Genomic DNA, 24,647 nt, shown 5'->3' with positions numbered 1-24,647 from the left:
TGCAAAAATCTTCAATAAAATACTGGCAAACCGATTGCTACAGCACATCAAAAAGCTTATCCATCACGATCAAGTAGGCTTCATCCCAGGGATGTAAGGCTGGTTCAACATACGCAAGTCTATAAATGTAATTGACCACATAAACAGAACCAAAGACAAAAACCACATGATCATCTCAATAGATGCAGAGAAGGCCTTTGACAAAATTCAACAGCCCTTTATGCTAAAAACTCTCAATAAACTAGGTATCGATGGAACTTATCTCAAAATAATAAAAGCTATTTAAGACAAACACACAGCCAATATCATACTGAATGGGCAAAAACTGGAAGCATTCCCTTTGAAATCTGGCACTAGACAAGGATGCCCTCTGTTACCACTCCTATTCAATATAGTATTGGAAGTTCTAGCCAGAGTAATCAGGCAAGAAAAAGAAGTAAAGGGTATTCAGTTAGGAACGGAGGAAGTCAAATTGTCTCTATTTGCAGACAACATGATTGTATATTTAGAAGACCCCATCGTCTCAGCCCAAAATCTTCTTAAACTGATAAGCAACTTCAGCGAAGTCTCAGGAAACAAAATCAATGTGCAGAAATCACAGGCATTCCTATACACCAATAACAGACTAACAGAGAGCCAAATCAAGAGCTAACTCCCATTCACAATTGCTACAAAGAGGATAAAATACCTAGGAATACAACTAACAAAGGATGTAAAGGACCTCTTCTAGGAGAAATACAAACCACTGCTCAAGGAAATAAGAGAGGACACAAACAGATGGAAAAACATTCCATGCTAATGGTTAGGAAGAATCAATATCGTGAAAATGGCCATACTGCCGAAAGTAATATATAGATATAACTCTATCCCCATCAAGCTACCGATGGCCTTCTTCACAGAACTGGAAAAAACCACCTTAAACTTCATATGAAACCAAAAGAGAGCCCACATAGCCAAGACAACCCTAAGCAAAGAGAACAAAGCTGGAGGCATCACACTACCTGACTTCAAACTATGCTACAAGGCTACAGTAATCAAAACAGCATGGTACTGGTACCAAAATAGAGATATAGACCAATGGAACAGAGCAGAGGCCTCAGAGGGAATGCCACGCCACACATCTACAACCATCCGATCTTTGACAAACCTGACAAAGACAAGCAATGGGGAAAGGATTCCCTGTTTAATAAATGGTGCTGGGAAAACTGACTAGCCATGTGCAGAAAGCAGAAACTGGACCCCTTCCTGACACCTTACACTAAAATTAACTCCAGATGGATTAAAGACTTAAACATAAGACCTAACACCATAAAAACCCTAGAAGAGCACCTAGGTAAGACCATTCAGGATGTAGGTATAGGCAAGGACTTTATGACTAAAACACCAAAAGCATTGACAACAAAAGCCAAAATAGACAAATGGGATCTAGTTAAACTCCAGAGCTTCTGTACAGCAAAAGAAACAATCATTAGAGTGAACTGGCAACCAACAGAATGGGAAAACATTTTTACAATCTACCCATCTGACAAAGGGCTAATATCCAGAGTCTATAAAGAAGTGAAACAGATTTACAAGAAAAAGACAAGCCCATTCAAAAGTGGGCAAAGGATATGAACAGACACTTTACAAAAGAAGGCATAAAGACTATACTTTCAGGGATCATTTCTATAGTTTGTTACTAGAGAAGTTTCTCTGAACATGTAGAAAAGAAGGCATTTATGAGGCCAACAAACATATGAAAAAATGATCATCATCACTGGTCATTAGAGAAATGCAAATCAAAACTACATTGAGATAGCATCTCACGCGAGTTAGAATGGCGATCATTAAAAAATCTGGAGACAACAGATGCTGGAGAGGATGTGGAGAAATAGGAACACTTTTACACTGTTGGTGGGAGTGTAAATTAGTTCAACCATTGTGGAAGACAGTGTGGCGATTCCTGAAGGATCTAGAACTAGAAATTCCATTTGACCCAGCAATCCCATTACTGGGTATATATCCAAAGGATTATAAATTGTTCTATTATAAAGACACATGCACACATATGTTCATTGTGGCACTGTTTACCATAGCAAAGACCTGGAATCAACCCAAATGCCCATCAATGATAGACTGGACAAGGAAAATGTGGCACATATACACCATGGAATACTATGCAGCCATAAAAAACAATGTCCTTTGTAGGGACATGGATGAGTCTGGAAACCATCATTCTCAGCAAACTAACACAAGAACATAAAATCAAACACCACATGTTCTCACTCATAGGCGAGTGTTGAACAATGAGAACACATGGACACAGGGATGGGAGCATCACATACTGCGATCTGTTGTGGGGTGCTGGAGGATGGATGGTGGGGGATGGGGAGGTTGGGGAGAGATAACATGGGGAGAAATGCCAGATATAGGTGACAAGGGGATGGAGGCAGCAAACTAACTTGCCGTGTATGTACCTGTGCAACAGTCCTGCATGATCTGCACATGTACCCCAGAACCTAAAGTACAATCTAAATAAATGAATGAATGAATGAATGCAACAACCATGTCTTTGTCCCAGCACAAGCATAGCGCCTGGCATGTCACAGATACTTGTGAAAATTTTAAAGGGATTCTCCTAGTAAAAAGCAAGCAAACAGATTTTTATTCACATCCGTATAATCCAGAGACAATTTTGAGCAAGGGAAGGAACTAATGGTTTACTCAAATAGTTCCTTGCTAATTCTTAGACATGATGTTTCTTGTGCATGTGTGAGAGGGCCTGTGCTTTAGGATTCACAGTCCTCTAACATTCCTACAATGCTTGCCTCTTGGTCTGTTTATCAAGGCTTTGTCTTTGTCATTTTCACTCTTTGGCAGAAAAATTTACTCATTTCTGGATTTGAGTATAGAAGTTTATTCATGTGCTGAAGGAATTTGCAGTTTATTCATCAAGACTAAAAATCTCACTTGTTTAAATTAAGGTAGCGCTATCTCTTACTTTATAAAATGACTTCAGCCAAACTTCAGCCCATTGGATTTAATTATCAGTGTCCTTTTAAGGCTCAGAATTTCTTATACCCTCAGGAAATGTAATGTAACATCCTATGACAGGAAAAAACAATGCAAAAGGCGAAAGAGTTCACCAAATGGAGACATGAGTCCTTTAATACAATTCTGTTTAGTGCTTATAAAAATACAATAAAATAAAATTAAAGAAGGCCTTAAAATGGATTTTCCGGGGTAGGCAAACTAAGGTCTATGGACTACAGCTTATTTTTGTAAATAAAATGTCATTGGAGTACAGCCACATACCTTTGTTTACATGTTGCCAGTGGCTGCTTTCAGGTTATAGCTGCAGAGACCTATGGCCCACAAAGCCTAAAATATTTACTACCTGGCCCTTTAGAAAAATGTTTGCGGATCCATGGAACTAGAGATATAAGAAAAATTAGATGAACTGGGCTTATTTAATATGAGGGACAAATAAATTTGTTCATATTCTGTAAAAATGATGACTCTTTGTTCTTAATTTTCTGCAAGGATAAATCTAATGGAAACTGATTTATTTTGTAGCAAGGTAACAAGGAAGAATTTTCTGGCTCTAGAGTTAAAACATAGAATGCCTTATAAGTCAAGTTTCACAGATTGGTGGTTACATGTATGGTACAAAATGTATTTCTTTTTCGCACTCCAAATTCCACTATTAAAGATTCCTTTTGATTAGGGTTATCATCCACAAATCTACTGTTGAATATAATTGACAAAGGAGTAACATACTATGCCACTAATGGCCATTAATACTTTAGCAAGAATTAACTAACCAATTAGAAGGAAAAGGACAAAATGAAGAAGATTTTTATATAGGAGTAGATGAAGGAATGGGGGACTGAACTGGGAGTTGGGGGTGATAAGCTGAGGTCTTAGGTTAACGGAAGTGCATTAGGCTCCCTCTGAGAGGAGACCGCATGAGATAACAGTGGTCCTGAAAACAAAGCTGAGCAGGTAGTGAAGGCAAACCAGTTCATGTCATAATTTTGGCTCTTGGTAAATAAGTTTTCCTGAATTTATAATTCCATAGACTACGAAAGTAAAGAATCATAAAGTAGACCCTTCATATATATGTGAGGCAAGACCTGGAATGGTACACTGACCACTTGCATAGCATCACAGGAATACTGTAGGTAGGGTAAATTCTTAAAACCCATCTCAGAACTCCTGGATTAGAATTGTGGGGGTGGAGGCAGGGAATACATCTGTTTAACATTTCCCTCCCCCGAGAATCTGATGATCCTTACAAGCTGGAAAGAACCCTGGACCTGGAGACTGAAGGCTTAGGTTTTTGCCCTGGGTCAGTTTCTTACTTGTTGGTGACCTTGGGCCTTCCTTCTAGAGGAGAGGAACAAGTGACAAAATGCACATTAATTGGCTCAGAAAAACTGTTAGAGTTGATGCTGGCCTTTCGTATGTCACATGTAAAGGGTAACCTGGAAGAGGAGCACACTTGACCAACTTCTGAAGCTTGAGAAATTTTTAAGAGGTGGAACATTTTCCCTCTTCCTAATAGTTTGTCATGATTTACATAAGGAATTACTGGTTTTCATATCCCTTATTCTGCTAATTCTTTCACTTGGCTAGGAGTGGTGGCTCACACCTGTAATCCCAGCACTTTGGGAGGGCTAGGCATGTGGCTTACAAGGTCAAGAGATCGAGACCATTCTGGGCAACATGGTGAAACCCTGTCTCCAATAAAAATACAAAAATTAGCTGTGTGTGGTGATGCATGTCTGTAGTCCCAGCTACTCAGGAGGCTGAGGCAGTAGAATCACTTGAACCCAAGAGGCAGAGGGTGCAGTGAGCCGAGATCATACCACTGCACTCCAGCCTGGTGACAGAGTAAGACTGCATCTCAAAAAATAAAGAAAAAGAAAAAGAATAAGTGATAAGTGGAATTAAGTATTATTACTATTTTCTCCTGCCAAAGAGCCTGTGTTTTTTTAGCATGGAGTCTAAGAGACAGCCTCTTCCACAGTTCCATCTTTTACTTGGCCTGTTTGCAAGCTTCCCAGCTCCAGGCATTAGCTCTCTTGCTGTTTCCTGTGCAGTCTTAAAAGAAACAGGGTCTAGGAAGCACAGTGGAGCCAGCTGTAAACATCCAGAAAACTGCCAGATGTGCTCTGGCGGGTTTCTCCATCCCCTCCCTCTTGCCTTGCCCTTGAGCATGCCAGCCTGCAGAAGAGGATTTAATCCTGCACAGGAAACAGATTATTCCTCTCAGTGGGAGCCCACGTTGGCCATGCTGATTCTAATTCACTTTGGTCTGATGTAGCAGGGAAAGCAAAGAATGGCACCTTTTTTACCCTCTTTGAAAACAATCAGTAGTAGTAGTGATAATATTACTGGGAAGGGGAGAGCCTCACTAAGATACTATCCTTGGGATCATCTTGTACCACCCTTTTTTGTTTCAGTGTTGCTTTGGATGCTGTTAGACATATGTCAAACCTGCTGATATGTACCAGATACAACATTTATAGTTGCTAAAAGAATGACGTTACTTGCAAAGGTTCTTGTGACAGTCACTTACTCAGAAGCCACAGTGATCATGGAAAAAGTCATTCTGGGAATTAAGATAGTGAAAAGATCACTCCACTCTAAAATGATGAGCTATGAAACAATCAAAACAAGAGCTGATTACTTAAAGTCCCACAGATTATTTTTATAATTCACTTTAAATGTTTTAATAGTTAAAATTCTTTATTTCTTAAGAACTTGATTTTTAAATGGTTTGTCAAAAGGCTTCATCAATCTTTGTCACTTCTGAAAATATTAAACCACCATTGGTTCAGGAAAATCAGCAAATGAAGAGTTTATTACATCACATCTTTCCATTGTGATAAGATGGTTTCTGTGTCCAGTCAGGACTGTCTTTGAACCAACACTGCCCCTCTGTCACTATTTGGTTACTTAGCTATGATTCCAGCCCAGTAGTGCTACATTTGAACTAAAGACTTGACTGGTAGAAGATAAATAAATCAACTCTCTTTTCCTCAAGGGATGTTATGAATAAAGCTCATTACTTATGTTTGCTCAGTAATAGTAATAGAGATTATTAGTGATAGAAGAAAAGTTTTTCTTCCTTCCCTGTAGGTTAAATAGAGATATGGATCTCATTTCCAGGGCCCAATACACTATTTGGGTTTGCTTTCAATAAAATATCTATGAAGTGTGTTCAGCATGATCCCCATTTAATGGGATTTAGTTGTAAAGCTTAATTCATATCAGATTTTCTAAATGAGAGATCACTGTCAACTTATTGTTAATTGAATTCAATAAAATCAAGGTTTCTATAATTAATGTGAACCACTTAATCTTTTAACTCTTGAATGAATGTAATTTTCTAAATACACATATCTTCATGAAATGGCAACATTTTGAGAAAAATCAATATATTGTGACTTCTTTTTTCAATAACTCTTAATATCAAATTAAGTACAGCTGGCCCCCCCATATCTGTGGGTTTCATATCCATGGATTTAGACAACCAAGATCAAAACTGTAGTTAGAACTATAGTGGTTGTATCTGAGCAGCTACAGACCTTTTTTTCTGCCATTATTCTCTGAGCAATATAGTACAGCTATTTACATAGCATTTACATTATATTAGGTATGATAAGTAATACAGAGATGATTTAAAGTATGGGAGGATGCGTGTAGGTTATATGCAAATACTATGCCACTTTACATAAGGAACTTGAACATCTGTGAATTTTGGTATCATCAGCGTGGGGGATTCTGGAGCCAACCCCCCATGTATAACTAGGGCTCACTGTCTACCCAAATCCTTTAAAAATCACATAATAAAATAAAAATAATAAAAATATTAACCAACTTAAAGTGTTACTATTATGGGGTTCAGAACATCAGTCCAGATGAAGCATAGTAATAGTTAAGTGGCATACTGCAGTATAAAGAGCAGTGGTTTCGGTGTCAGTAGACAAAGGTTGTAGCCTCTCCTTTACCTCTAACTATAGTAGTCCTCCCTTGTCTGTGCGGGAGATGTTTCAGTGGATGCCTGAAACCACAGATAATATTGAGCCCTGTATATACTATTTTTTTTTTCCTGTACATAGCTATGACAAAGTCTAATTTATAATGAGCAGAGTAAGAGATTAACAACTTCTTTTTGGCATATCCAAATTGCCAGCATCACTACCCTTGTGCCATGGGTCAATTATTATGTAAAATAAAGGTTACTTTAACACAAGCACTGCGATGTCACAACAGTAGATCTGAAAACCCAGATTGCTACTAAGTGACTAATGAGCTGGTAGTGTCTACAGCATGGATACTCTGGACAAAGGATGAGTCATGTTCCAGGAAGGCGGGATGGCAGGAGATTTCATCACGCTACTAATGGCACACAATTTAAAACTTACTAATTTTTTATTTCTGGAATTTTTCACTTAATATTTTCAGACCATGGTTGATTATGGGTAACTGAAAACTGTAGAAAGTGAAGCTTTGGATAAGGGGGAACTACTGTACCTAGGTGGGATTGGGCAAGTCACCAATAAGAAGGGTGTTGTTGTTTGTATCTGCAAGATGAGAGTGTTGGACTAGGTGGAATGATTCAGGTTTCTTTTCATAATTAGAGTTCTCTTCATTCTGTGTTCTGTTCTGTAAGATGGTATCAGAAATATTTTATCTTAGTTTTTTATTTTAAATAATTTAAAATAATCCTTAAAGTAGATAGAACAGTACAATGAACACCCAGGGACCCATCAAACAATCTCAGCAATCACCACTCCATGGCCAGTCATACTTCTTCTATACTTCCATCCACTTACCCCTCTCCTGTTTTATTTCAAAACAAATCCCTGACATTAGACTCTCTTTATTAACATGATCCCTCTGTCATCTGTATTATTCACACCTTGAGGTCTTAAAAATTTTATTTAGATTTTAACAAGACTCAAATTGCCTCACTGTTTCTATGCTTTCCATTTTTTAATTGAAATTTTTTGAGATAAATATAGATTCACATTCAGTAATAAGACATAACAATCATATCTACCCTTTACCTAATATCCCCCACTGGTAATTTCTTCTGAAACTGTAGTATAATATCAGAACCAGGATGTTGACATTGATTTAATCCACTGATCTTATTCAGATTTGCCTAGTTTTACTTATACTCATTGTGTGTGTCTGTGTGTGTATATTTGGTTCTGTACAGTTTTATCACATGTGTAGGCTTATATATCCACTACCGTGGTCAAGGTACAGAATAGTCTCATCACCACAAAGATTTCTCATGTTGCCCTTTTATAACCAGCCCTCTGACCTCCAGTCTCCCAACACTAATTTGCTCTTTGTTTTTTCATTTCAAAAGTTTTGTCACTTCAAAAATGTTATATAAGTGGAATCATGCAGTATATAAACTTTGGAGATTGACTTACCACTTAGCATAATTCCCTGGAGATTCATCCAGGCTGTTGTGTGTCAATCATTTGTTCTTTTACATTTCTAAATACTATGGTATGGATGTACCACAGTTTGTTTAACCATGACCTATTGAAGGACACCCCACTGTTTCAAGATTTTTGCTATTCTGAATAAAACTGCTGTGAACGTTCATGCACAGGTTTTTCAATGCTCTGGGATAAATGCCTGAGTGCAGTTGGTAGGTTGTATGGTAATTATGTGTTTACTTGTATGAGAAACTGTCATAATGATTTTCCAGAGAGGCTGCACATTGTTTTATATTCCAATCAGCAATATATGATCTAGTTTCTCTGTATCTTCACCAACATTTGGTGGTGTCCACTATTTTGTTGATTTTAGCCATTCTGATAGATGTTTAGTGATGTCTCCACTATTTTGTTGATTTTAGCCATTCTGATAGATGTTTTGTGATATCTCATTATAGTTTTAATTTGTATTTCCCTGATGGCTAAGGATACTGAATATCTTCTTTATGTGCTTATTTGGCATTGCTATATCCTCTTTGGTGACATTTTGCATCTTTACTCCCTCCTCCATTTACTTGTTTTTAGTCTTTGGGATGGGGCGGGATTGCTGGTAAATTACCTATGAAATTTGTTATAATATACTTAGAGAGGAGGAAACAGATCTTCAGACTGAAATAGAAAATGTTGCTTACTAGGGTTCTCAGCTCTGTACTAGAATCTCCAGGAATACGAAAATGAGTAAGACAAGAACCTTAGTTTTGAAGTTCTAAAACCATCTGGCACTTTTAACTGGAAAGAGAAGTAGAAAATATGTGGAAGTCTGAGACTTCCAAATTGCATTACTTCAAGGAATGATATTTTTATGGACATCATAAAGGTGGCGACGACTGATGGAAAGATCCTAGCAGACACAAATCAAGGACTCAGATTCATCTAATATGAGTAAAGCATGCAAAAATGTCATTGAACATAGACGACTGCCCAGAGCAACACTGGGTGACATAGTAGCAGTCCTAATTAGAGGACAAGTACCCCTGACATTCACAACCCACAAAGACTCTCAGCTACCAGTGAGAACAATGACTGGAGTGAGACTTCTAACAGGCTTTTCAAGAAGCTTGTTCTGTCCCCTCTCTCTGATTTCTTGAGCCTCCTACCTGTTCCAGAGAATATGGATCTATGCCTAATTGATCACCAGTTGCAAGTACCTGGTGCCAATCCCAGCACATTCCTGAGTGCATAAGTTGAGTTTAGGTAAAGGATATTTTTTTCCAAAAATTGTATCTTTACTAGCAGCACTGGGTCTCAGGCAGTCTATTTCTGCACTTTTCTGCAGAAATTAATGACCCAAATCCTTCGATTCAGTATGCACTTAGTGATGGTCTAAGAATAGAAATTGTACAATAGAGAAGATTAGAGAATAAACACACACACACACACACACACACACACACACAGAGACACACACACACACCAAATTTATGGTATGGTGACATTTAAAATCAATGGAAAAAAGATGGACTATTGAAATCATCTGGGAAAATTCTTACCTCACACTATATACAAAACCAAAATCAGTTGGATTAATGATCTAAATTTTAATTTAAAAAGGTGTGTATATAGTAAAGGAATTTAACATCTTTATAATTTGTAAGACTGAGGTGGGGTACAGCAGGAGGCCTTCTGATGAAAACATGTAACTCAGAAACTTTAAACAGAACAGGTACAGGTTTGATTACATAAAAGTAAAAAAAAAAAAAACTGTGATAAAAAAGTTAAACAAACAATTGAAAGAAAACAGAAAGTGTTGTATATATGTGTGTGAATATGTGTATATGTTTTACACATATCCTTGCACACCTCTGTTTTACTATGGTGCAGACATATATTTTTATCTAATAGTAAGTTATTATTTCCAGTATACAAGGAGTTTATATAATTCAATACAAAAAATGCAAACAGAAAATAGATAAAGAATAAAAACAAGCAAATCATGGGAGAATGCCAATAACCAATAGACATATGAATAGCTATTCACCTTCACTAGTGAGTAACCAAGAAACTAGAAATTAAAACAATGAAAAGTTGACACTTAAAAATTCATCAATAGGCAAAAATTAAAAACAATATTTGGTATTTATTAGATATAGGAAAAGGGCAATCTTTGACATTTTTGCTGGGAATATAAACTGATACAGCCTTTTTCTGAGGATAGAATTTCTCAGATTCAGTATCTCTTGAAATTTAAAATGCTCAGACTCTTTGATACAGTGATTCCGCCTTTAGAAATCTGCACCATAGAAAAATACAGGTGTGCAAGGGTATATGTGCTGTGATATTCATTGCAGCCTTATTTGTAAGTAGCAGAAAACTATAATCAACCTAAAATATCTAGCAATATGGAAATGTTAAAAAAAAAAAAACTATGGTGTGGTCATGCAATGAAATATAGTGAAGGCATTAAAAGGCACTAAATCTATAGCAGTGACTTGGCAGCACGTGGCAGGATGCCCATGAGTGAAAATATCCACTCTAGGAGCATATGTATATATAGTAGAATATAAGCAGGGGCGGGGGTGGGGAGGAGGTGTATATGTGTCTATGTATGTATATGTGTTTGTGTGCCAAAAATCAAAAAGTCTAAAAAAATACACTCTGGCCCGTTAAAGATGGTTACAAATCTTAGGTATAGGAGTGCTGGGATGAGGGGAGTTTTATTTTTTCTTTTGTGTGTTTGTGCAATATTTGTAATTTTTTACCATCAAGATAGAATTATTTTATGTTAAGAAAGGAAATTATAAATGCTAAGCAAACCAATTATTGACCAAAAAGAAAGAATTAGTTTAAAAAAATTGATGTAATAGAAGGTACAGATACTTATGCCTACTGAAAATTAAAAAACAAAACAAAATAGAAAAATATTTTTCTTGCTACTGTATTAATTTTCTGTGTCTGGGATATTTATTTCTGTGATTTCTTTCTGGTTATTTTATTGTGTTTAATTGATAGTGTTTACTGGAGTTTAGTGAAAAATATTTTGTAAATATCTCCACTTGTGATTTATCCATTGTAATATCTCCCCAGTGAACTGACTGTGAGTAGGGAATTACAGAATTATCTGTAAAGGAGATACAGATCTTGAAAGTAGTCTGGGGCTTTGCTTATCTCAACAGAAAACCTTATTTCATATTGATAAAGTGTGAAATCTTTCCTTAGTTATTTCTGATTGTTCATTGTTGTCACTGTTTTAATGAGAGGTAGAAATGAGCTAAACCAACCTGCTTCATTCCTTCTAGTACTAATTTAATTTCAAAGGAAATTCTTCAACCCCAATAAATAAGTGAATGTGAATGGAACCATGCTCTGACTCACTGTGTCCAATACGTTCTTTTAAAAGCCCTACACAAAATAAAAAAATCAACCAGTAAAAAAATAATTAGGTGAGAAGTGAGATGACTATCATCATCTCTGCTTACAAAACTCTATTTAAGTTGACATAAATATTTGCCATCTACTCTATCATAAAATCAAGATTTATTGTAGAAATATACCAAAGATAGCACAATAATGAAGAAAACAGAATCATCTCAGGTTTTGAAATATACCTAACAGATTCAACCTCTTGCAAAATAACTTTCTTATTCAAAATGGAACTGGGAATTGTTCAGCACACAATGAATCATCTTTTGGCAAGTACAATAGAATCTTTAGGGACATTTCACAGCCTCTTGTTCAATTGTTAAGATGTTTTTAGCTTTCACAGGTAGGGAAGAAGGTAGCTTGTATAGCCATCATCTTGTTGCTAAAATTGTACGGTAAAGATTTTTCAGGCAATAGATCTTTGCATTTTTTTCTTTGTTTTTCTTTATCCAGATCTGCTTTGTCCCTCAAAAACAATCTGGAATTACTTAATGCTAATGTTTTCTGGTTTTACTATTTACCCAGGACTCAAATGTTAAACATTAATATGGGAAACTCCCTTTTCCTTGCCTCATAGCCTTATATTTATTTAACTGTTATTTTGCAAGAGGAAAATCTCCTCTTTTCCTCTCTATGTTAATACTTTTCTTATTAACAAAGCCATTTTGTTTCTGTTTTTGCTTTTTTTCAGGAGGCTTTTGAGCTACCCTCAGATGATTGTGAAGTGATTGAAGCTCCAGCAGCATCCCAAGTGATTAAATATGAGTATCATGTCTTATATTCCTGTAGCTACCAAGTGCCTGTACTTTACTTTAGGGCAAGCTTTTTAGGTAAGACCATGTCTAAAGCTAAAAGTAAATTTATAACATTTACATATAAAGCAAAAAGCATATTTGGAAAATTATTCTCCAGAGGGAAAGAAAAATAGAGTTAAAAATAAGAAAACTGTGGGTGAGGTAAGGTTTTACCAGTAAATTTTCGCATGCTTCAGAAAGGGTATCAAGACTTCAGCATGAATGATATCATCCTAGCCTTAAGTCTGATCTTCAAATTCTTGGCCTGTTGCCTAAAGTTGACTAAGCCCCCTGGCCCTTTTTCTTTACTTTAAACAAGTAGGAACAACTTAAAGCTACAATGTTTATTTACTTTTAACTTTACAGTAAAAATTTATTTTAATCTCAAATGATCCCATCAACTCAGAAGCCCCTGTGCCTGCTTCCCCACAAGCGAATAATTATTTTAAGAAATGTTTATCAATTAGCTTAAGCTGTATTTAAAAATAGCACTAACATTTCCTTCAGCCATCTATACATCTCCCATGCCTTAGCTTCCTGTGATGCTGTTACTCAACTCATTCCCCTGCCAAGAAGGTGGAACACCCTGTCTCCTTAGAGGCCTTAGCTAATAAAGCTTATTTAATCAGCAGCCACATGGCGTCCTCACCCTGCAGCACAGCCATTACTCCCCGCTTGGGGTTCACTGCCTAAACCGGGTCAGCATTGGGATGTGTGCTGCCACCCAGGCCCAGAGACCAAGATGAGCCTCCTGTTCAGCCAACCTCCTGCCCTATTTCTCCCTTTGTATCTGGCCTTATCAGCAGCATTGTTCATTTTGAACAGCCTTCTAACTTTTTTCTGGATAGCTAAGACATCTGAATTTAGCCAATGATATTTTATTTTTAATTAAAAAGTAGCTTAAGCTGCTTGAATATGTGTTTGGTAGATTTAATCACTTGCTGCCTTATATTGTTTAATGGTCTCTAATTTTGCAGTGTTGGCGGTTTAACAAGCACTTAGGATTTAAAACACAAGAAGAAATTCTCATAGACTCCCTGGTGAGAAGATTTTAATCTGAAGTGCAGTTCCTAAGAACTGACAATTTGGGGAAAATTTTCAACATGGGACATGGGGAATGGAAGACACTGATAGTTCACTAATTCACAAACTCTTGCTGTGGATTTATCCATATAATTATCACAAGCCTTTAAAGCACTCATTTTACGGTAATTATATTTGGTTTAGAGCCCAGAGGTTAAAGAAAGTTTCTTGTCAGTGAGCTGTGCTTTACTAAAAAGTAGGAAATATATTTGTTTATTCAGGGGTGGAAAATGTCTTTTCTTGGTTCTGGTTTACAGTGGCTCTACCTTCTAGATTCAGAGATAAGTTGAGGCTGCAGGTAGAGGAAATAGGACACTACTTCTTCAATACTGTACTTTCATATAATTAGTATTCGCCATAAGTAGTTAATCACCAGAGAAGAGCTCCCAGAGACAAAACAAGTTGTTTAGCTTGTCAGCATTAGGGAATCAGAGGTGTTGAAACATGACTGCTTCTAGCTGGAAGTGGGTCTTGCCAAGGCCGGCTGATGAGCTCATATGTGTGCTTTGCTCTTATGTGCCAACAGCTCCCCTTACAGTGCAGCACAGTAATTGTTCCTGCAAGTCCAATTATATTTTAATGACATTGGTATAGTTTCTGTGATCCTTTCTTCATGATTTTCTATTCTTTAAAAGCAACACAATTTGTATTCTTGGCTTCTATTTGTATACTTTTAAGATGCCCTCTATTTATGCCTAATAAAGGTAAACCAAAACAAGTCATTTATTTTTATATAGAAGCGTTCACTTCCCCACGACCACTGCTTTGTGTTGTATAGAGTGGGTATTAAGAATTTAAAAATTCATTTCAGCCCAGAATTCATTTAGTGCTTGTTCAGGTACATTAAAATACTAAATTTAATTTTTGTGAAGCATAATGAACGTTTTCTGGTAGAGAAACATGAAGAATCATTCTTTCTTTCCTTTATTATATACTAATAATTTATTTTTTCTTTCCACCTAACTTAACCTGATGGATATTTTTAAAATGTATCAACCTTTACTCTGAAGTCACAATTTTTCATTTATTCCCCTCAGTCTTTCTTATTCTCCTTACCTTTTCTTGTGGTATCTGATTACTCTGGACCTTCATCTGTTTGTTAAACAAATCTCTGTCAGTGCGGTGAAAGGATTCCTAATGTCTTCCTCTTATTCCAGGCCCAGATTTTTCTTTGTCTCATTCTAAGAGAGTTCCGACCTAGAAAGAGGATGACTGTAAAATTTCTTGCCCAGGGGTCTTTTTTTTTGTTGTTGCTTCAAAAATAGTTCACTTAGCCTTGTTTTTGACAGGTATTTATAATTTCTTTTGCATTTCATTGTTAGTAAAAATTAATTTCTCTGCTTTGCTTTAAATTTTTTCCCTGTACCTTTTTTTAAAGAAAAGCAAAACAAGTAATAGTTTCCATTTAAATTTACATTGCCCTTTACTTTATCAACTGGTTTAGATTTCAGAAGAAATCTTTACTCTGTTTCTCAAAATGTAAATCCCTTAGACTTTGAGTTCCTTTTATTCCTTTATATGGTCCAGTTTCCACCAGGCCAATTACTAGTAGCCCAGCCTCAACTCACATGCCATTTATTCTTGTCACTTCCATGTCATATTATATCATATATCATATCATATCATATCATATCATATCTTCTTTCATATCACAAGTTGTACTATAGCAGAAATAATTGTTTATATCTACAAGATTATATGCTAGAACATAGAGCTTTAAGGTAAAAAAAAGAGTGAAGGAAATTCATATTGAGTACATACAAAGTGAGAAGCTTTATGGCTTTGTGTGCATGCATGTATAAGCCATATACACACACATATGTGCATACACACAAAGCCATAAAAGCTTATACATGCATATACACAAAGCCATACACACACACACACACACACACATACATAGCCATATACATACACATATATATATATGTATATATATGTGTATGTATATGACTTTTTCAACTGTGGCACAGCATCAAGTATTTGTTAAGTGAACCAATAATGAAGAATTTCTAGCATTTAAAAATATAGCCCCAAAATGGAAACATTGTGATAGTGCCCACTTTAACTGTTAAGCCAGGTTTTAAAAGAGGAAGTAATGCTGGCGTCTCCAGGAGACCTACGACCCAAACCATCTATGTGTCTTTATTCTTTAGTCTGATAATTTTCCGAGACTATAGGAGTAGTGGACTTAGAAAAATGGAACATCCTGAGGACTTAAAAGTAGGTATCCAAACTAGCTGAAGCAGCTGTTCCACTTCTATAAACACATATTTTTATTTAATCCTTGAAGGCAGACAGCCAAGTTGAGACAGCATTCTGCTTCAGTAGAAATGAGATGCCTCTTATTTCTACTACCTTGGTGTACAGGAGCTCAGTTATCAAGTGGATAAGAGAAGAAATAAGCCCTTACATCCCAATGTTCTGTTTTTCTCTAACCTTTGGTCATTGTAGGTTTGGGAGAGGTAGTGGTACACAGTTAATACCATTTGTCACTCAGGAGAGGGTGAGACATAATTGCACTTTAGTTGAGTAATAATAAATAGCCTACCCTGGAATAGTGCCTTGTAGTTTAGTAAATCCACTCCCACAAAGCATTGACATCTTCAAGTGCATGCTGTTTTTTTTTCCCCCACTGTTTTTGAAGCACACCATATTAAAGAATTTTTTGTGTCATGCCAAAGCCTTCTATCCACTCCCTATCATTTTTATTCCCTGCCTTTTTTATGTCTCATTTTCCCTTTTGAGGGCTCAATTTTGATCAAAAGCTGGTGGCAAATGTTACAAAGGTGGTAAAACCCTTAGGCACATACATAATGGCTTTTTGCCTTACCAGAGGCCTCGGCTTAAGTATTTTCTTCCTACATTTAGCGAGAGATTTCCATATTTATTTCATCTTGAATTCTGATTTATTTTTTTCTTTTCCTTTGTTCTCAATCTCTATTGAAAAATCGACCAAGTGGTTCTTCTCATTTTCAAAACATTTAATTCTCTGGATAATATATGAGTTCTTCCTGAGAGTTGTTTTGACATATTTCTTTAATTAGTCAGAAGTGCTGCATTTGAATAGAGGAGGAATCGTCTTTTCCTCCATTCAGCAAAGGAATGGCTGTCCTTTCTGGAGGCCATTCTATTATTGGCCCAGGAAATAAGGGTATACAATTAAAAATGTGGCCTAAATTTTTCACGTGCAGGATTTGTCCACTTGTTGTAGACCTGAAGGATGCTCATAGAGAAACAGGACAAAATAAATAGTCAAAGAATAATTCCGTCTCAAAGGCAGCATAAACCAAACTAAGATAAGGCCAGGATAAAGAAAGAATAATGGAAAGTTTGGAATTAAGGCAGCATATAAATCATCAAGGAGGAAAAGGATTGTCCATGATTTTCAACAAGAGGAAGTCTTTGGAGTACATAGAGGTGAATGACAGCAAAACAGGAAAGATGGGTGTTTGGAAGAAGCTGAAGAATAAAAGTAGAATATCCATAGCTCTGTCCAACAACCTGTGGAGGACAGCCACCGGTTGGGTTTCTTGAAGAGGTTAGGAAAAGCATTGGCAAAGGGACGGAGAGTGAGTGCCAAGCTGTGGGGGTTGGAGAGAGCCCAGCATATCTGGGAAACAGTGAAGGACCAGTTTGGAGAAGGGGTTCACTTAGGATGAATTATGGAAGAAATGGTTGAAAAGGTATGTTGAGGTCAAATTGCGGAAGAAAAATAGAAAGGAAGGGATTGGAAGAAATAAAGAAAAAGTGAAAGAGATTGAGCAGAAGTGAATGAGACCAGAGGAAGGATTTCCTAGAAATTGTGACTGAGTAAAACAGAAAGAAAAAGATTAAAGGGTGAGAATGAAATTTGAAAAATAAAAAAAGAAATTTGGCTTTTTTATTATTGTTGTTATTAACTTTATAAAAATTTAAAAACAATAACCTTTTATTGAAAATGAGTTGGAAAGAACATATTTTCAGGGAAATAATGAGATTTGTGCTGTGCACACAGTAGGCACATTAGTCTATCTTTAAAATATGCTGAAACAAATCACTGCCCAACTTGTAACTGATGTATTATTTTTCTGCTCCTTCAAAGTCATCAAAGCAGTGTTCAAGTCTGTATGTTAGGTGCTGTTCTGAGAAGGCAGAGACTGCATTCCATGGGAGGGAGACCAGGTTGGATGGTGGAAGAAGGGTATTCAAAGTGGTGGTATAGAATAATACAATACTAATACATAATGTGGGGGTATGAGGTTTGGGGAAATCCAAAAGTACAAATTGCTGGGTATTAATCCCAAGAATTTGGGATAAAAACCTCAGAATACTTTGGATAGGATTGAAAATAGAGTGTCGGCTGGGCACAGTGGCTCACACCTCTAATCCCAGCACTTTGGGAGGCCGAGGTGGGTGAATCACCTGAAGTCAGCAGTTTGAGACCAGCCTGGCCAACATGGTGAAACCCCATATCTACTAAAATAAATTAAAAAAAAATAATTAGCTGGGCCTGGTGATGGACACCTGTAGTCCCAGCTACTCGGGAGGCTGAGGCAGAGAATCACTTGAACCCAGGAGGTAGAGGTCGCAGTGAGCTGGGATTGCGCCACTGCAGCTATGGAGGGAGACTTTGTCTCAGAAAAAAAAATAGTGTCTTCTGCTTTAGAACCAGCAGAACTTAGGCTATCGATATCCAGCTGGTAGTATGGTCCTCAGATTTCTGGATCAATAGTGGTATCACAGGGTTGATGTCTCAGATATATTGTGGATGTAATGTTGCTCCCCTTGGGACCATTTTCTGATTCAGAGGTTTATCAAGAAGGTCTTCTATGTACTTCTACTAGGTTAAGTGCTTCACTTAATTTAAATGGAAAGGTATAATATCACTTGCATTATTCCAAGTTTCTTAACACTGTGTGGACAGTTTAAGATGATTCACAATTGCTCCTTTATGTGCTGCTGGGCATACGTTCATAAAAATAGATTGTAACACACATAAACTTTCTCATGTAATTAAAAACCGTCTTACATTTATTTTTCTCTTCAAGATTGCTAGACAAATATATAACATTTTACAAATTGGGGCTGATAATTTTGAAAATATTTATTAAGCAAGACTTTTAAACTATCTATTTGTGCTATATTAGATATGTACCCCTGATTGGCAAATAATTTGATAAGCAGGGAAAGACTTATTGAAGGGTAGATCATAGAGTCAACTGAAGGTGGTAGAATGACAAGGCGAGGGAATATCTGCCTCCCTTCAGCTTTAGTGGTAGAAATGGGTCTCTGCCTCCCACTTATTTTGGAATTTAACTCCCAAATTGGAAGTGTGTTTGGATACTGAGAAATCATAGATCTGCTATAGCTGCATGTGCTTGAGTATGAGTTTAAAAAATATATAAATGTAAAACATTTTAATCAATGAATTTTATTATGATTATTAGTCATTATTCTTAGAATGTGCTAATTACTCTAGAAATAATGTTGAACTTTCATCTGTTCATTCATTTGAAAATATTTATACTCAAGGCATAAATGTGTTTCTGAAATGCTGAGATAAATAAAGGAAATCAGAGATGGATGATACCATCAAGGACCTTACAGTCTAGTGAGGGAAACAAGACAGGTCTGAACTGTAAAATATTCGAGTAGAATATGTTAAGGACCATAAGAGAGGTAAAAATTGGCACCAGGGCTCAGAGAACTGTGACTCTCTTGAGCTGTGGTGATCAAGAGAGGGCTTGGCTAGACATGGGATTTGTCCATGAGTGACAGGGAAAGGATGAGCCCAGGAGTGGAAAGAAAACCAAGAAAGGCAAAATTCCAGATACTCATAGTTTAGGCAGTGTTGATGGGGACCACTAGTAATAATGGGAATAAGAACAATACAATTAATATGTATGTATAACTTTACACTTTACAAAGAACTTCTGTGCACAGAGACACATGTAATGTAGTGGTGAGAAGTGCAGGGTCTAGAGTCAGAAAGCTTTGGTTCTGATTCCTAGCTCTGCTGCTTACTAACCATATGATCTTGGGCAAGTTATTGAACATTGCCATTTCCTTTCTTTCATCATCTGAAAAAAAACTGAGTTAGTGATAATACCGATTTCAGAGTTTCGAGGATTCCAAGCTTATATTGGAAATGGGGCTTGACATTTAGTGCCTTTCAACCATGCTAGCCAAATTATGTATCTAGATCCTCACAATAACCCTAGAAGGTATGAACAGTTGTTGTCCTCATGTGGAGACATAAAAACTGTTCAGAGGGGTTAAATTATTTATTCAAGGGTACATAGAAAACTATAGAGCTGGACCTTAAACTCTATAGCCCATTTTTCACTGCATGACACTTTCATCAAATAACTGAAATTTAAGAACCATATAGGTTAAATTAATTAATTGATGTTATATGCAAGCAAAAAGAAGTTGCCATAGTTCATATTTTGGGAATTTCATTTAGATTTCTCGAGATTAATAAAGATACAAAGTCCTAAAATACTTATATGAATAAATACAAATTACAGAATTAGCCAGTATAGTAGATGATATGAATGTACATGAACAATTACACTCATTTCATATCACAATTTAATTTTCTCACTGAAGCAAAAATGAATTTTCTCCTTTGGTGGAGCTTCATCTCTGCCTTACTGTGGAGTATGACATGAATTTTTATATCTTTCAAAGCTCTGTTGAAGACAATATATTGAATAATGATATCTTTTGTTGTGAAAAGTCCACTCTTTCCTTTGTATTTCTAGTGGCTACATTCAGAACGTTATTCTTAAACTTACTCGGAATTATTTATACTCTCTCTAGTCTTCCTTTTAGGAGTTAAAAAATTTTAGTGAAACCATGCACAGTAAGGATAAAGGTGACTCCAGCATGCTTGCACTACAGTTAGTGCTGGTGAAATATCTCATGCTGTTATTGGCTTCATGAAAACTAATAGCCCTGAGAAATTTAATTTAGAAAGCTGTACATTTTGAGTAATATGTAGATTACTTGACATGTGGGTCATTATTCAATTGAGAGATTTTATATGAAAATGTTAAATGCTACTGGCAGTTGCTAAAGATTGTACTTTTAATTATTCTATTTTTCACCTAATGTCTCTTCTTTTTTGTCACTGACATTTTAGATTACTGACAGACCATTCCTTTAGTTTAAATGTGTATTATCATTCCAAGTAATACTGGCACATAGTAGGCATTCACTAAACACTTGTTATATAAATGACCTCAGTTTACCATGCTAACTATGTAGGTTACTGCTGAAATTATCTTGGCTTCTACTTCAATTTTTCAGGTATTCAAGGGATTTTACTGAGCTCCTCAGCCTCAATGTGATTAATGAAATTTCTAAGCATGTTAAAATTGGTGCTATTGAGTATCTTAGGTCTGAAACAAGGGTGTTGTTGATTGAGTATGCTTATGTCTCCTCTGACTGAGGACAGATGTAACAAATAGACCCTATTAACATGGTTTAAAGTTTCTGATTGAAGATACATTGAATTGAACATGTAGGCACATAATTATGTGTTTCATGCACTTAGGCAAGTATTTATGTCGATATTTTAATTTTAAGTTTTGATCTTTAGTTTTCATAAATAAATGGCTATATACAACATTCTTCAGGTTTCTGCTTTGTTTCTGTGATGTGGTTCTTTATACATATATAAATATCCCAATTCAGTTGTTTCAGTGGCATTTCTCAAGTATCTGTTTTGCTTTTGAAATAATTAGAGTCATGATCATATTTGAATGCATTTTAGATATCAATAATGTATGCCAGGATTTTGAAGATATTGCTGATTAGATTATGTCTTTTTGTTTTTGTATGGAAGATCCCAAAAACTAACTTTTGTATGTCCTTGATGTTGAAGATGTAAACTGTGCCTAGGCAAACCAGGGATGAAGGCTTAGGGAAGAGAACCCGTGTCATACCTCATTAGGTTATTGTTGTCATAGAGACAAAGCTATGTTTACCCAGACCTTTTACGGTGTAAATGGTCAGCCGAAACTGGAGAGATTTGCAGAGATACAGAGGAAAAGCAAAATTATATGCTTTTGCCAGCCATACTCTGATTATGCAACATATTTTGGGAACTGCTGGTTTTGAAACTTCTTACAGTCCTTGTGGTTAAAAGTTGGAAGATGGTTACCCATTAAAGGTGAATTTGTTTGGTGACAACAAAATCATTTGGAACTAAATATATAGAATAAGTATAATTTTTTCCTTTGATTTAAACCTGTTTGGGACTAGTAAATAATTAGTTACTTGTCTGGCTCCAAAGGGAGTTCAGAAGTTCAAAGGCAGTTCCATTGACAGCATTGCAGCATTGTTGGAAATAAATATTTGTTGAACTTGCTGAATAGTCAGGTAACCTCCCTAGGTGACAGTTTTGAAGAACAGTGGTCTTTTGAATATTTAAGACTTGATATGTTTGTTTTAAAAACATGTAGTCCCACAAGGCCTAGCATACCACCAGTAGGGGGTGCCAAACACAGAACTTCGGGAGGTGCTAAAGAGACTTTGCAGTAGCCCTTGAGATATAGCCATTATACGCCTAGGAGAAGCAGATATTTTAACAAAAGTATTGTAATTGCTTGTTGACCTTCCTCAGTTTTTTTAAGGGGGTTATATTTTAGAAGTTGGAGACCATGGTTTGGAGAGGCTAGTCCTGGAAGTCACGACTGTTTAAGCATCTCAAGCAGTTGCATCATTGTGGATGCAAAACAGACTTGGGCTCTGTTACGTTATTAACTTTTCCATCGGTTTCCTCATTTGAAGAAGCTACTTTTCAAAAAAAGCTCTGGTTACAAGAATCAGAAAAGCACCCAAGTTGGTTCAGAAAATTGGGGTGAGAAGAAAATCGGGCTTATTCTGCAGAAAAAGAAATAAAGCTTTGCCAGGCCTCATTGGGACTGCAGCCAAAGGACTCCACTGAGGTAAATACTTTCCTGGCCTCTTGTCTCTACCCTTCCCTATATGGCCACATTTTTGTAAAAATGGAGCCTCACTTTGTTGCCCAGGCTGGTCTGAAACTCCTGGCTTCAAGCAATCCTCCCACCTGAGCCTCCCAAATTGCTGAAATTATAGGCATGAGCCACTGTGTCCCGCTGTTTTTTTTTTTTTAAGGTAATGAAAGTGTGCTAAAATTGATTGAGGTGATGATTGCACAACTCTATAATTAAATTGTATACTTCACATGGATAGATTGTATGTATGTGAATTATATCTTGATAAAGCTGTGTGATTCTTTTAAGTCATTGTCTTTAAGTGACGAATGTTAGTGATCTGCATGTAGTGCCAGTGATCCCCTGCCCACCCCTGGTGGTCTTTCCACTGGTTGGTCCCTTTCCTTGGAAGACTGTGCCTTCCAGTGTTTGCACACAAGCTACTTTCTCACTGAAGTCTAAAATTGCAAACCTGCCTTTGGCTGGCACTTCTTAGCCTGCTCTACTTTTCCTTTTCACCATAGTATGTATCACTTCCTAACATAATATATAATTTACTCATTTATTTTGTTAATTGTGTATTGTCTCTCTCACACACACACACACACACACACCCCCACACACGCACACCTCAAGGTAACATGTAACCTTCATGAAAACAGGTATGAATGTTTTGGTCACTGATGTATCACAAAGGCTTGGAACAGATGCCTGGCATATAGTTGGTGCCAAATTATATAAAACATCTACTTCTAAAATTAACTTCTATCCAAACCATTTACTCCATACTTACATTGTTGCCTGAAATACTTTAAGGAATAAAATTAAAATCATTACTGATTATCAGATATGAAACCCAGTGTTCTTCTCTAGGCCTGTAAAGCATTATTTTAGGGGAAATAAGAAAGGCATTTTTCGTCATTTATCATTTATTCGGTAAATATTTATAAACCATTAGCAACTCCTTTGCCCTCGGAGGCAGCGTGGACCAGCAGGAAGAGCACTGGTGAGTCCTGAGATCTGGATTCAGACTTCAGCCATGAACTGGCTGCATACTTTTGGCAGATGCATATTTCCTAAGACCTTGGCTGCCCTATTTATACAATTAGTGGTTATACTAGCTCTAACCTTTTATTATCCTACTGCAGGTATTTGATTTCTTTTAACTTTGACACATAAAAATTATTTTAAGAGCATGTCATTATTCTACAATTTTATTATTTACTATTTGACACTAAAGTACTTAAGATCTTATTTGCCTCTTCCCATACCAACACACACACACACACACACACACACACACACACACACACACACAGAGGCAGGCATGGCATGTGCATATTTCAAAGGTGCATAATGCTTAAGAGCAGAGTTTGGCCCTACTCTGTAAATGTGTTCAGAAAACAATATAACACAGATACCGAAGGCAGCTTGTTTTTAACTTGTAGCTAAACATGACATTCAAATGTTAATTGGATGAATAAATCTTGTTCATTTTACAGACATGGAAATGTCAATGGAATAAAACTATTTATCACACGATAATGGTCTCCTGCCGCCAGATAAATGCCAAGATGAAGATACTTATTGAAAATGTATCAAAATATTCTATTGCTATTTATTGAAAATAAAGGTTGAGGAAAAGTTCAACTTTTAGGTCAAACATGAGAAATGCCCTGCTTATGATATTAGTATATTACTATATCAAAGATGATATGAATGGTATCCCAACATGGGAAAATTCTAAGAAATCACAGTCTAGAAATGAATCTTTCAGCTTTGAGAATAATGGGAATAATTGTATGAGTACTGGAAAAAGATTCCTAATATTTATTGAGCTCTTATTGTGTGCCTAACACAGTCCTGGGTGGGTTCACTCATGTAAGCCTCAAAAGAACAACACTCAGAAAGGATTATTATTCTCATTTTGCAGTTAAAAGCAAAATAATTTG

General features: G+C 36.4%; 1 protein-coding gene and 1 pseudogene across 6 annotated transcripts in view; both read left to right on the top strand.

Moving 5' to 3' along the window:
- Nucleotides 1-24,647, top strand: part of ATG10 (autophagy related 10) — a 286,553-nt gene that overhangs the window by 181,782 nt on the left and 80,124 nt on the right. For all 6 annotated transcript variants that reach the window (XM_032276892.1, XM_032276865.1, XM_032276888.1 and 3 more), the window contains one exon: nucleotides 12,562-12,700. In XM_032276892.1, the coding sequence (XP_032132783.1) occupies nucleotides 12,562-12,700 (139 nt within the window). The remainder of the gene's footprint in view (nucleotides 1-12,561; nucleotides 12,701-24,647) is intronic.
- LOC116554656 lies at nucleotides 1,641-1,740 on the top strand (annotated as a pseudogene).

The sequence above is a fragment of the Sapajus apella genome, unplaced genomic scaffold (assembly GCF_009761245.1).
Source record: "Sapajus apella isolate SASKATOON/1434 unplaced genomic scaffold, GSC_monkey_1.0 scaffold1, whole genome shotgun sequence".
Lineage (NCBI taxonomy): Eukaryota > Metazoa > Chordata > Mammalia > Primates > Cebidae > Sapajus > Sapajus apella.
Note: the sequence above shows the minus strand (reverse complement) of the source record. Positions and strands in the feature narration are given on the sequence as shown.